Here is a 15,234-nt window from a genome sequence, read left to right as displayed (position 1 = left end):
ATATATCTCTTATTTCTACTGACTCATTTTTATTTTATTGTTTTAAATAAGACGACACATGATAGTATTTGCTGAGATTAGGCACCAGTGAATTTTGTTGTTATCTTGTATCTCATTTCTTAGGATAAAATCTACAACACTGGTTTAACCAACTCCGTCCTGCCTGTTTTTGTATGGCTCAGGAGCTAAGAATGGTTTTTACATTTTTAAATAGTTTGGAAAAAATCAAAAGAAAAATATTTTATGATGTGAAAATTATATGAAATTCAAATTTCAGTGTCCATGTATAAAGTTTTATTGGAATACAGTCACACTCATTTGTGTGACTACTTTGGTGCTGCAACAGTTGAATTAAATAGTGGCTTCAGACAGTAAGCCCCACAATACTTAAAATATTTACTGTCTGGCTCTTTACAGGAAAAGTCGCAAACCCGTGTTCTAGATAATTTACTTACTTAATTGTGGTTATTATGCATTGTCTTATGTTCCTTCATTAGAATGTAAGCTCCATAAAAGCAGAAATGTCTATTTTGTTTACTGATGTATCCCGAGTACCAGAAATAGTGCCTGGCTCATAATAGCTGCTCATTAAATATTTGAATACAGTAAAAAATGCATGAATTTATAAAAATGAATGATTAATTTTCAAAATGATAATAGCTAATGTGTATTAAGCACCAATTCATTTTAATCTCACAGCAGCCATGTGAAGTACAGGTGTTATTATTATTCTCCTTCAACACCAAGAAGAAGCTAAGACATTGAGGGAGAAAAGTAACTTACCCAGGGTAGACAATTAAATAAATGATAGTACTGGAATCTGATCCTAGAGAATCTGACTCTAGGTCTGGTTTTCTATAAATGACTCATAATACCTAATGCATGCTGCCTTTTACAGAAGATACTTAGTTAATTCTGTTATGTATAGTGGAATAGTTTTGCATTAGGAGTTTGTCGTCCTTTCTGATGCTTTGTCATGAACCTACTGTAATTCCTACCGAGAATAGGCAATTAAGACAGCTTAGACTCTACTCGGCTCCATTTTAGGAATAGTGGATCAGACTTTACAAAGCAAGTCTAGGAAGTATGATGTTTAGTAGCTTCTCCCCGGCCCTTTACTGTCATTTTTAACTTAATCAGATTTTCCCTCTTAAAATGTATTTTGAAACTGGAATTGATATAATAGAACTATATTTAATGTGGCAATGGGGGTAATGGAAGGTTTGAATATTACTTTGAACTTTAACTAGAATCGAGTTTCTTGATAATGTGTATCCTTTAAACATGAGAATTTAATTTGCTGTTAAATGTAAATATGAAAATTACATCAGATTAGTCATTTTCTCTTGTTGAATAGTAGAATTAAAGAAAATGATTATATATTTATATTTTCATCGATTTGTATCTTTCACTCAAGTGCATTTACTTGCTTATCCCATGATATACTAGATTTCCACGTTGTACTATTGCAATGCCTCCACCCTAGAAAAGTACATGATTTCTTATATAAGCTGCTAAGTGTTTATCCCAATTTTCTTAAAAAAAAAAAAGAAAAAACAGTTCCCCTAAAGTCTAATAATGTTCTTATAGCTCAATATTTTTTAATTATTTTGTGAACACATCAGACTCCTCTTGATATTAAAGTTTAAACAAACTGTAATAGAATATTTTTGAATTTTTTACATTGTAAACATAGTATAATAGCCTAAAGAACATTTTGAACAAAGAAAAAAGCACTTACATTATCCTAACACAACAATTTCAGTGTTTACATATAACTTTATGGACTATCTGTGTATGTATAGAGTAATAGAATTTTAGGTTTGGAGACAGTCTAGTCTAATCTCTTTTATTTAAAGAAACTGTGATTTGTTGGTGTATACATCATTTTTCTATATCACTAAGCCCTTCAGAATGTAAACCAGCGTCTTCCTGGCCTAGTGCACTTTTTATTATACTATTATAACTTGTTAATTTATGAATTTTCTTTATTTGTACTTTAATTTAACCAAGTATAAGGGAAGTATTTTGCTATGTACAAAACTCAGTAGGAATGCATTTGAATATTTCTTATTGGTGCATATTTACATGTATTTATTATGCCTTTCTTTTTAAATTTTTATTCAGCTTTCTAAAACCAACTTTTCCAACAACAATGATTTCCGTGCTCTTCTGCAGTCTCTCTATGTTACTTTTAAGGAGTTCAAAATGCATGAGCAAATTGAAAACGAATACATTATTGGTTTGCTTCAACAACGTAGCCAGACCATTTATAATGTACATTCTGACAATAAACTCTCTGAGATGCTTAGCCTCTTTGAAAAAGGACTGAAGAATGTTAAGGTGAGTTGCAAAAATGGGTATTTAACTATCACAACTTGTGTCATCTTCTTGTATGTCATTGGCAAAACTTCTTAGCATTTTATAGTAAATGGTGTTATGTTAAAGAAAAAAATCATTCTGATGCTTGTTAAAGACAGTAAGGAAGACTTTATTCAATGGATTACTGCAGTGGGTTTTTGCATTAGGGGAAAAAGATTAGACTGAACTGTGACTACACGGACAAGTGGGGATTTATAGCCAAGGAGCAGGGTAGGGGTGTCAGGAAAATTACTGAGAGGAAACATCAAGGCTAGGGAGAATCTTGCTAAATGACTTGAGGATTTTGCTGAAGACAGACCAGGGTGATAAGTTATCGATGGTGATCAGATGCCAAGGGTGGGTTTTTTTTTGATAAACTGACTCAGGATGATTTTTGCTAAAACTGGGCTAAGTGGCCCAAGGACAGAACTCAAGATTGAGGCCTAGTTGAGAAGAGGGCTCAGAGGAGCCTGTCTCAGAGACATTCTTCTTTCCTTTGAACAATATACAAGTTCATTTCTCATTTGGTCACCTTTTTGTTCATTAAGGATCAGCTGAGCAATCTGTTGAGACATGGTAGTAGGGCAGTGAACTGAGAATATTTTTAGACATTGGGCTTGAAGCATCTTTAGATGGTGAAGTGAAGACAGCAGTGGCATTCTGAGAAATTTCCTGGTTTGCAGTTTGAATGTCTTTGGTGATGGCATATACATCAGTGGCACAGTGGTTACTTCTCGTAGCAGAACATGCAAATGTTTAGCTTTAGCTTGCAAGACGACTTCTTAGGTGGTCCCGACGAGGAACTGAGCAGTCAGGTTTTAGTTCTCAGTGACTCCAAGTCAGAAGGGTGAGAGAAAAATTGGAAACATTATTTTGAAGAATTGTAGCCAGACACTGAAGAAAACTAGAAGAATTGGTCTAGTCCAGTTTACAAGTAGATAACAGAGTAGAAAGTAAAATGGAGTTTTCCAAGAGATGAAAAATATCTCAGACTCACAACGGTGGATTATAGTTTTTCATCGAAACATAAAATTTCTCTGTACAATCACCCCCATTTTGATCAAAGATAATCAAAGTAAGATTATTTTTGTTTGTAAGATAAGTCTGGTCTCATTAAACTTGACCTGATTATTTACCTAAGTGGAGCAAGAATTGTGATTGACCACATAGGCCCTTTTTCAGTCTGCTTTGCTGAAACTTTTAATAAGGAATCTCAACTTAAACTTTTAAAAGTCTCTCAAGCCTAGGAAGCCAAGCCAAGAAGTTGCCATCAGACTTTGCTTGCGGTACTTATAGATTTGGGTGAATTCCTCTCCTCTTGAGATGCCTAAAATATCCTAAGGCATCTTAGGGGACTGGGACTAAGACTGTCAGGAAGTAACTTTCCTCACTCACCTGTTAGGCTGGGAACCTATAAGCAGGGTACCAGGCTGGTTTTTCCAAGAGGGTTTTGTGAGTATTGGCTCCATAAAGTTGCCCTTAGTTCCTTAAAATTGTCTGGTCATATCTGATTCTATGCACAGCATTCTCAAACCAGTATTTCCAATTGTATCCTGTTGCAAGGAGAACAGGTTCATATTGAACTAATGCAAATAACTATATTCAATAAGAGTTTCTGAATTGTGGAGGGATCAGGCAGAGAGAAAAAGATAAATATTTCATTTTTGTTTATGAAGGTATAATATATTATTGTTGTGAGCTATAGATATCTTGAGAGAAAAAGAGAAAGGGGTTCCTTATATCCAGAAAATAGAACATTAAAGAACCAGCAAAATTCCAAACAAAACCATAATCATCCTTTATCAGTTCATTCAGTCCCATGTCTTGATCTTGGGTTAACAGTTTCATGAACCCATCAGCTTCTCCGCTGGAGTTTTGGAAATTCTTACTTAGTCCAGTGGTGTGTTCTCAAAGTTTTTAAGCTCTGCAACGACAAAGCATTGTGGCCTGTAACTGATTGCAAATGCTTTTAGAGAAGAATCAAAGTGAAACAATCGTCATCTGTGGATGACAAAAGGCTTAAAATGGCCGTGGTTAAAGATCTGGTGAGTTTGTTTGACAAGGAAATTTGGTTGTTTCTGTGACATACAACATTTGAAAATAATAACCAGAATTACGATTGATAACATTATACCAGAACCTATCATAGATAGCCAGAGTATTGACAAATTTTTCTGAACATCACACAATTTCTAAAGTACTTATAGTATAACATTTACCCATACAGATATAACCTAGAGAAGGTTAAGTATGTTTTTTTGTTTGGCAGTGCTTCTCATGCAGTTTAACATATCAAATAAACCAAATTATTATTATTATTTTTTTAATATATATTTTTTGGTGAGGAAGATTGGCCCTGAGCTAACATCTGTTGCCAATCTTCCTCTCTTTGCTTGCGGAAGATTGTCCCTGAGGTAACATCTGTGCCCATCCTCCTCTACTTTGTATATGGGACACTGCCACAGCATGGTTTGATGAGCGGTGTGTAGGTCCGCACCCAGGATCCAAACCTGCAAAAACTCAGGCTGCTGAAGCAGAGTGTGCGAACTTAACCACTATGCCACCAGGCCGGCCCCTAAACAAATTATTTTTAGCATTTCTCTTTATAAGGTAAATGAACAAATCTTTTGAGATTTTCCAGGGGCCCTCTGGGAAATCTCAAAGTCAGTTTGAGGTCAAGAAGACTTCATTCAGAATTTGGTATTGGGAAGTTGTCAGATATGTCAAAAGATTTGAACGCTTGACTAAATAAGATCCTAGGTCACTGTGAAACAATCCTTAGGTTCTCTTAAATAATCAAGAACGTGGTAAAGACAACATAGAGCACAGGAAATTATTTTGGTAAGCCACAGAATCTTTATTTCCTAAGCAGATTACTTAAAGGGTAAAGAAAATGCTTTTATAATCTCTTATTAAGAGCAGACCAATAATCCATGAAAACTTTGTCATTTTAATAGAAAACCAAATTCTAGTTTTGTATCAGAACACTATTGAGCTCTTTTTTTTTTAATAACCTTATAAATAAATCCATCCAGTCTTAGCCAGCTTAGACTCTGAAACATATAATTCCTTTTCTTTTCTTTCTTTCTTTTTTTTTTTGTGAGGAAGATCAGCCCTGAGCTAACATCCATGCTAATCCTCCTCTTTTTTTTGCTGAGGAAGACCGGCTCTGAGCTAACATCTATTGCCAAACCTCCTCCTTTTTTTTTTTTTGCCCCCAAAGCCCCAGTAGATAGTTGTATGTCATAGTTGCACATCCTTCTTGTTGCTGTATGTGGGACGCGGCCTCAGCATGGCCAGAGAAGTGGTGTGTCGGTGCGCGCCCAGGATCCGAACCTGGACCACCAGTAGCAGAGTGCGAGCACTTAACCGCTAAGCCATGGAGCCGGCCCCATATATGATTCCTTTTCTGTAAGCCTTCTACAACTTTATCTGTTCAGGTTTTGTCCTCTATTTTCCACTTATTCTGGAACAACCAGTCATTTTATTTTAGGAGAGAATTACTCTCTTTTTCCCTTAATGAAAACACATTCTTCATACCTTACATACTTTTCCTTGTCAGAAATACATCTTACTTTCCTTGTATACTTTACATACAGAGTTGTTTGTCTTCATCCTTATTATTTCTAGTAGTTTTAATTACATGTGTTGATTATAATTTTTAACCATTAGTAACCCTTCTTTTAACAGAAAGGTAGGACGTGGATAGTTGTGAATAGTGGATAGTCTGTCACATACCAGCATTCTGCAGCAGACTAGCAAATTTTATGAATGTACCATCTCACAATTTTTATGGGTATATACTGCCTTATATTATAATTTTTCAGTGTGACAAAAAGAACATGTTTATTAACAGACTAAAATATATTTAGCTTCTCTATACTGTACAAAAATAAGAAGCTAAAAGTATATAAACTTAGGTTCAGTAATTAGTGTTTCAGTAGTTTATCTCACTTAGAAATGATCTAGACATTTAATGAATATCTGTTACCTGACTTAACTTAGCATACATCTAAGGTTTCAAGTTACCAAAAAGATTTTGGAAACTGTTTTTAGATGGATATTATAACATTAAAGCTAGCTATCATCTCAAGTCATTTTCCTATTAACTATTTTTATAGCACATGCATGTTAGGCAAGTATCACAAAAGCAGAAACCTAAAAAAATTAATCACATGTTTGGTTTTTTTTTAATTTGTTTTATTGTTGTGCTTAAATATACATGAAGTAATGGATATCAGGAATTCATTTTTACTGCATCTTGTACACTTGTTCTTAGGTTGAACTTGTAATTTTTATAATCTTGAACATCTAGTGGATATATTACTTTATTTGACTAGTAAACCCAAGTACAATAAAAATGGTTGCTCATATTATGTTTAATGCTGATAACTCAGAAGATATAGCTGTGTTTATCAAACTGATGATGTTAAACTAGTTTTAATTGCAAAAGGTTTACCCAAGTCACCTGAACTTGAAAAACATTTGGGTTAGTTTCTATATTTCTGGAAGTTGTAGGAATATTTAATTTGTATACATGCTCATTTATCTCTAAACCTATTTGAATAGAGCTCCTTTAAGGGACCTTATAGCTTTCATTCTAAAATTTTAGCTATGAGTCAGGCAAACACAGTAATACAAAACTCACTGGTTCATGTAAAATAGCTGTTGTCTTTTCTCCATTTTATATTTTTGTCTGAATTTTATTTTTGGCAAATGGGACAAGTTTAGGTTATCTGTTCAGTATGAGGACTAATGCTTTTTTACCCATATTTGTGGAGAAGACCATCAAGACCTTTATTTGCTCTAATGTGTGATCTTTGGAAGGCTGTGGACTGCATTTTAGGCAAGAGACTGAGGGGACATCAAGCAGCTGTCTGGATATGTCCAAAGCCACATCACTCTTTCCAGTTAGCTCTTTTTTTTCTTTTCAGCCTCAGGCCTGCTTTTCGGGTCCCCTGGTAGGGGCAAGGGGCCCAAAGTTCAAGAGACTGTAGGGAGTTGAGGGGCTGGAGTGGGAAGGATAACATCTGGCCAGGGTGGACATCAGGATGTCCTGGGATTTAAAGAGGGACATGTCAGAAGATTCAAGGGAGCTGAAGGGGAGTTTGATGATGGTAAAAGGAGGAAGGAGAGCTGAAGCAGTGGGGAGGGAGAGGTCTTAGAGGAGCCAGTTTGGGAAGATCTTAAGTTTCTCAGAGAAGCTAATGAAGTTCCAAATTATTTGTAGTAAAGTTGTGCCAACAAGAAAAGTGGACAGAGTTAGCTCTGTAGTAGCGGAGCATATGGTCAGCAGGAGTTCGAGAATGGGGTTTCACGCCACTGAGAAGTTCCACAGGAGAAGCAGGATTAAGTAGAAAGAATAGAGAGACCTCACAAAGAGCAAGGAACATTTTCCAGTCCAGGAGTCTGAGTGGATCCCCACCCGAAACAAAGAGCCGAGAAAAAAATCTTTCCAGCCCAGAACCAGGCCCAGGAGTCAGGGAATAATCCCTACTCCAAAAAAAGAACCGGAAGAAAGACTTCCAACCCAGTAGGTATCTTTCAAACAAAGAAGCCTGGCTCTAAACCAGCTTCAGAGAGTGTACTCAGAATCTTAAGAATCAGATCTGTCCTTACTGATGCTTCAATGGAATGTCATTCAGAGAACTGGCTTGGGAGTCAGACTCACCAGTGGATCCCCAAGTAGTCAGCCAGGAGTGAAGACAGAGGCTTCAGAGGTACACATTTGGGGTCCTGGATAAGAGGTCTTGGGGTCCCATGATGAATATGACCCCATCTGAGTCACAGGTACTGAAATTGTTAAAGAAAAAGTTAATCATGACGCTTGTTAAGACAATAAGGAAGACTTTATTCAGGAGGGACTGTTGCAATGGGGTTTTGCAGTAGGGGAGAGAAATCGGGCTCAAGTCTGAATATAACAAAGACAAGTGGGGATTTATAGCCAAGGAGCAGGGTGTAGGGTCAGGAAAACTAATGAGAGGAAACACCAAGGCTAGGGAGACTCTTGCTAAACCAACTCAAGAGGATTTTTGCTGAAGGCAGACCAGGGTGATAAGATATCGAGGATGGATAGATATCGAGGATGATCAGGTGCCAAGGATGGGGGGATTTTCCATAAACGGACTTGGTGATTTTTGCTAAAACTGACTAAGTGGGCCAAGGACAGAGCTCAAGGTCGAGGCCTCATTGAGAAGAGGGCTCAGTGAAGCCTGGCTCAGGTTTGATGAGAATCTTTGTCAGTTACTTCTTTATTACTGTGTATAAGATTTTATAATGAATGCTCCTCCCCAAATCTTAAAATTGTTTTGGTAAGTTGAAATTTTAATTACCATAAAATTTTTACTTTCTGATTATAGGATATTTGAAATTTGATCTTCACTTATCCACCTTCTGGTTTAAGTTGATGAAGCGTAGACTTAAGTTGCAAGTAACTGTCAAACCACCGTGCACCTTTCGCTTATAGATTTGTGTTCTAGAAAGACTATTCTGCAGTGGGGAAGAGTATGGGTTGAAGGGAAAGAAAAGACTCAAAGAAGAAGACCTTTATAGAGAAATTATTGTAATAGTCTCTGGAAGAATACACAGTAGCTACTTGGTAGGGTGGTGGGAGGTTGGGTGGCGGTAGGGTACTGGGTAGTGATGGAAGGGAGATTTACTTTTTATTGAACACTCTTTTCTACTCTTCGAATTTTATCTCATGTTCATGTACTAGCTATTCGATAAAATGATTAACTTCTGAACTAAAATAATGACTAGTGGAGATGGGGGGAGGGGACAGACTTAAGAATTATGTTGAACATAAAATTGATAAAGTGAAGTACTTGCATGTAAAGCGAGGAGGAAAGGAGTAAGAAAGGAAATAAGAATGAGAATTGAGCCTGACTTTCTAGGGAATATAGAAGAGGCTTGGGGAATAAAAAGATCCATTATGGACAGGTTGGGTTTGAACTGCTTGTGCAATCCAGGTGGGCATTTATTAATAGGAGGAGGCTTAGATGGGTTTCAAGGTCAGAAGAATAATTTGGGTTTGGAAAAGCAGATTTGATTATTTTTAGCATGTAAGGGGAAATGAAACCCACTTGGGTGTGCTTAGGGAAAATGTGTAAAATCCTAAGAGAATAGAATATTGGATAGACTATTGGGAAGCAGTTGGATAAATTAGTTCAAAAAAGAGGATACTAGAGAGGACTCAGCAGGGATAAAATATACTCAGATTTTTAAAGTTTCATTATTTTGTAAATTTTCCACACTTTTTTTTTTTTTTGTGAGGAAGATCAGCCCTGAGCTAACATCCATGCTAATCCTCCTCTTTTTGCTGAGGAAGACCGGCTGTGAGCTAACATCTATTGCCAGTCTTCCTCTTTTTTTTCCCCAAAGCCCCAGTAGATAGTTGTATGTCATAGTTGCACATCCTTCTAGTTGCTGTATGTGGGACGCGGCCTCAGCATGGCTGGAGAAGCGGTGCGTCGATGCGAGCCCAGGATCCAAACCCAGGCCGCCAGTAGCGGAGCGCGTACACTTAACTGCTAAGCCACGGGGCCGGCCCTCCACACGTTTTAAGTTGAAAGGGCTGATATAGAAATGATAAGGTACAGGGAGATGTGGTCTTAGTTCATATGAGAAAGCACTTTTTAGCTGTTCTCCAGAATTAGCATGATTTACTTCAAGGTGTAGTGAGCTCCTTGCCTTGAGAAGTGTGTGTGGTCGTCTGTAGGATAGTGTAACAGGTATTCTGAATTGTTTAGTGGAGGATACACTAGATGACCTTAAAGCAATTCTATAATAATATAGTCCAGTATGCTCTTGTGGACTGCTCGGAGATGTATAAGAAAACTGACAGATAGAAATTATATAAATATATTCATTAGAAATCAATAGAAATTTTGAGCAAGTACTTGCTATTTTTAGACTTTTTATGACATTTTGAAAAGAAGTGTGAGATCACATTACTAAAGGAATTCAGGATTCCTTTAAAGGATGTTTTAAGGACATCTTTTGTACTTAGCAAAGTGGTCTCTGTACTTTTCTATTCGTCAGTCTATTTTTTTTTTGAGGTTTTATGTTGCGTTTAAACTGACTTCCTAGGATCAGGTACAAAATAAATAATGAAGCAAAACTTTTATAGAATACAATTTTGTTTGGTTTCTAGAATGAATATGAACAGTTAAATTATGCGAAACAGCTGAAAGAGAGATTGGAGGCTTTTACAAGAGATTTTCTTCCTCACATGAAAGAGGAAGAGGAGGTAAGCATAACTGTGATTTTATGATTGTGATTTATAAAATTTTAAAAATGTTATTTTGCCTCTGATTCTTCAAAATAATGCACGGGAAGATAAGCCTCTAGTTCATTTTAGGAAATGAAGCATAACCCAAGGAAAAAAAGCATTAGTTTTGTTCTCTCAGAGAGGTTGTTGCTTTTCATTGAATGAATGATTTAATTCATTTACTCAACAAATATTTATTTTCTTGTTATGTAGATAACACTCTATTGAATGTTAATAAGTTTTTATGCTGCCCTAATGTCTTTTCAGCACTTTTGGAGGATTCTTTAAACTTTTTAATGTTTTCTGTATTTTCATGATAAGTTTAAAGAATTTTTAGTACTATTTTTTTTAGTGGCAGATTTTAGTAATTAAATGGTGGTGTTAAACTTATCAGTCTCATGCCTAGTTACACGTGTGTTAGGATACCACTGAATGGATGAGCAAAACATTTTCTCATTTTCTTTGTCTAAAGTGGGATGACTATCAGGGTAAGGAATAGAGAAATATTTTGTAAGAGACTGGATTCTTTTTCAGCTGTAAATCAGTTATTATAGTGATTCTCAACTATGGCTTCACCTTATAATCAGATTCGTATTTAAAAAAACTAACCTACTTTTAAGTCCTTTCCAGACCAATTAAATCAGGTTGGAGATATTGGCATGGGTATATTTTAAAGGCTCCCCAAGTCATTATAATATGCAGCCATCATTGAAACTACTGAGTTTACTAGAGCGGTGTTTCTTAACCTGTGATGCACATCAAAATTATCTGTTGAGTCAAAAAAGAAAAAAAAAGGCTTTGGCTCCACTTGTAAAGATTCTAATTCTGTAAATTGGAGGTTGAGATTAAGCATCTGTTTCGAAGAAGAAATCTCCTAGATAATATTGAATAGTTGAAGGTCTCAGTAGAGCTCTGACTTTTATGGTTCTGATACACTGGGTACCATTCTTATATGATTTAGAGACCCTGTTTGGGTAGAGTCACTTATTCTAGTAGCAGAAGGCAGTTAACTGACACAAATATCTAAGCATAAGAGAATGATTTAAGAGGGTTTAACAAACTCTGTACAGGAAGACCTTCTGGTTATGATGCTTTTAAATTGTTTAAGGATTGACTTACTCACCGGAGAAGTCAGAGAGAGACAGATGTTTTGGTGATACTCTTTTTTTTTTTTTTGGTGAGGAAGATCGGCCCTGAGCTAACTTCAGATGCCAATCTTCCTCTTTTTGCTGAGGAAGATTGGCCCTGGGCTAACATCTGTGCCCATCTTCCTCTACTTTATATGGGACGCCACCACAGCATGGCTTGACATGCGGTGCGTTGGTGCACGCCCAGGATCAGAACCCTGGGCTGCCACAGCGGAGCGCGCACACTTAACCACTACGCCACTGGGCCGGCCCCTTGGTGATATTCTCTACAATTTTGGGATAAACTAACTCAGTGGTAACAACTAAAATTTTTATCTCTTTGAAACAAGTGTGGTATTGTGGTCATAGTACTACACTTGAGCCATTAATAATATAAAAGGTGTAAAGTAAAACAAAACTAATTAAGCAGTTTGTTAAAGCTGTTTGTTTTACTTTAGTAAAACTAACAATATTCCTTATGAATATTGTCTTTAATTTAGGTTTTTCAGCCCATGTTAATGGAATATTTTACCTATGAAGAGCTTAAGGATATTAAGAAGAAAGTGATTGCACAACACTGCTCTCAGAAGGATACTGCAGAACTTCTTAGAGGTCTTAGCCTATGGAATCAAGCTGAGGAGCGACAGAAGTTTTTTAAATATTCTGTGGATGAAAAGTCAGATAAAGGTGAGATTCATGTGTTTAGATAGCAAATGATTTATTAGTCAATTCCAAGGCCATTTGCTTCTTGTTGATATGAACTTTAGATTTTGTTTGAGGAATAATTTAAGCCATTTATTTTGAAGTATAAATTTAATTGAAGACAGTAGTTTCTATCTTAGAGTTTAGTATTGTTTATGGTAATTTAATATCTCATAAACTTGGGCCACATGGCAGTATAGTGTTTCTTTAAAGGAGTTTATATATAATAATAATAATGATAATATTGATGATGATAATGATAATCATTACTGTTATTATTTTGGCCAATCAAAATTATTGAAAACTACCTACTACAGAGCACTTTTGCAGTATCGTCGAACTTTCTGAGCTCTGTTGACTGTAGTGGCTACTTTTATCCTTCCTTATTTTTTTCATCAGTTTTCAAAATCAGTTATGCTTATAGTTTTATCTCCATTTTTCCCATGTGTCATTCTTTTAGCTTATATCCAGTAATACACAGGGGAGTGAGTATGAGAGGCATAGTTTTTTCTATGTTCAGTAACTTTGAAAACAAATGAGAAATGTAAATAAAACATGCCTTTTTTTCTTAATAGACTGCTTCCTCATTTTTATTCTTACTTATCTTCGATACCTTTGCCTTTTAAAACATTATTAAAGAAAATTGGCATCCTTAGGCTAGCAAAAATTCTTTTGCTTCTTTTAGATGGGCAATCGCAATGACGTTCCTGTTAAAAAGCTTAAAATTCTTTGAAATTGGTCCTTTTCCCTTGTTTTTATTTAACAAAGTAGGTGAGATGCATGTTGAAACAGAAATGTTTTTATAGGTTAAGCTATAATTAAACCCATAAAGCTTGTGTGCTTCACTCTGAAATGCAGCTTGCGCCCTAGACACCAAGCTAAGACCTGTTGTGTCTGCTTTAATGGTAATTATAACATGGGATTTAAAAGCATCACACTTATTACATTTGATTTTCCCACTCCTTCAAAGCAAATTATAGCTGTGTTATATTTAAAATATTTGCCATTTAAGAAGGGTTAGGTTGAAGTAATTTGATCATAGCATTTCTATATTTAAGTTGCTTTGTGAAGACAAATCAGATATACAAAGTACTCAAACTCTTCATAGTACTTTAATGATGACTCTTTTATATTTTATATTCTTTATTGTACACCTCATTTACATTTTTCTTTCGGAAAATTGCTTCTGAAATAATACATTACAGGAAATGGGACATCCAATAACTGCTTTCTACAATAGTTGCTGACAAAAGATTCCCAATAAATGTGTACCAGCATTAGAAATATTTATATTATGTTGTCTCAGTTGGCTTATAAATAGTATAAGTAGTTTAGGGCATCTGAAAGTTAAAGAAATCGGATCTCACAGACTTCTTATATGAAATGTGAAAATCAAAGAGGGAGCACAAGGGAAATACTAACAGGAATCATAATACATGAATGGAAAGTGTTGTGAGATTTGCGTATGTCATTAAAAATGTCTTGGAGATCTCATAATCTGACTGACTCTACACTTGTTGATTTAAAGCAGTATAACCTGTTGGGTTCCTTTTTCAAATGATGCTTCTTATGCTACAAAGGGAGTATTGTTTTTTCTGTGACGCCTTTGTAAGAGGAAGTCAATTCTGTGTTCATTGTTGTAGCTCCCACTGACGAAGTGTGATCTGGGCCATGGTAGTTTAACCCTACGGGTTCTTAACAAGTCTAACATCCCCGTGTTACCTCTAATCCATGTTATTTCCTTTTCACATCTTGCAAGCAGGAAAAAGTGGACTTTAGGCACTGGATTTTATTTATAGAAATGTGATTGTAATTTCTTACTGTATTTGCTCTTGTAGTCTTTAATGTTAAAGTTTTTCTTCTGTGTTTCAGAGGTGGAAGTGTCAGAACAGTCCATAGGTATAAGCCATCTTCCTCCTGAGGTAATGCTGTCAATTTTCAGTTACCTGAACCCTCAAGAATTATGTCGATGCAGTCAAGTGAGCACTAAATGGTCTCAGTTGGCAAAAACTGGATCGCTTTGGAAACATCTTTACCCTGTTCATTGGGCCAGAGGTAGGTAAATGGGACTTTGAGTTTGTTTTAAAGATATTTCAATCTGTTTTTTTTAGGTAAATACTTATTGATGTTAATGAGCAAGGCCAGGGAGGGAAACTCTGAGAGGTTGACTAAAAAGTAGCTATCATAGTTAGATTATGTGTTCTTTGTATATAATTTTGAAAAGCTAGCAGTGCTGAAGTATTCATGGGTGAATTGTGTGATGTGTGCAATTTTCTTTAAAATAATTAGGAAAACGTATTTGGGGAGGGAATGCAAAATAATTGGCAAAATGTTGATAATTGTTGAAGATAGGTGACAAGTACATGGGTGTTCATTATGCTAATTTTTTAATACTACTTCTTCCTACTTTTGACTATGTTTGGAAGTTTTCCATAACAAAAAGTTAAAAATAAAACTTATAGGTTGTCAAAACAGCTTTAAATCATTAGATTGAGTATTTAAAAAATACAAAATAAACTAATTCTGTAAAATTTAAAGATGAGGTGTTGTTATGACTTCCTTTTGGTAGTGGCCAAAATAACTGAATCTCTTTTTGTCTTTAGCATATATTTTTTTTGTGATTAGTAACGCCACATTGTATAAATCACAATTTCATATTAATTAGTCTCATTGTGGTAAGTTACTTTTACATGTGAACAATAAAGAAAATTTTCTTTTCATGAGCATATAATGCAGTCATGGGATAAATGCATGGGATAAATTTTTCTGTCACTG

The 15,234-nt window shown here is 35.6% G+C and overlaps 1 protein-coding gene across 3 annotated transcripts in view; it reads left to right on the top strand.

The window, feature by feature from the left end:
* FBXL5 (F-box and leucine rich repeat protein 5) overlaps window positions 1-15,234 on the top strand; it is a 51,533-nt gene that overhangs the window by 12,747 nt on the left and 23,552 nt on the right. For 2 of the 3 annotated variants that reach the window (XM_014788880.2, XM_087434117.1), the window contains exons 2-5: window positions 2,128-2,343; window positions 10,514-10,609; window positions 12,258-12,444; window positions 14,332-14,514. In XM_014788880.2, coding sequence (XP_014644366.2) covers window positions 2,128-2,343; window positions 10,514-10,609; window positions 12,258-12,444; window positions 14,332-14,514 — 682 coding nt within the window. The remainder of the gene's footprint in view (window positions 1-2,127; window positions 2,344-10,513; window positions 10,610-12,257; window positions 12,445-14,331; window positions 14,515-15,234) is intronic. The other variant, XM_087434118.1, reaches the window with a different exon arrangement.

Source organism: Ceratotherium simum, chromosome 8 (assembly GCF_057802395.1).
Source record: "Ceratotherium simum simum isolate JZ-2026a chromosome 8, ASM5780239v1, whole genome shotgun sequence".
Classification (NCBI taxonomy): Eukaryota; Metazoa; Chordata; class Mammalia; order Perissodactyla; family Rhinocerotidae; genus Ceratotherium; species Ceratotherium simum.
Note: the sequence above shows the minus strand (reverse complement) of the source record. Positions and strands in the feature narration are given on the sequence as shown.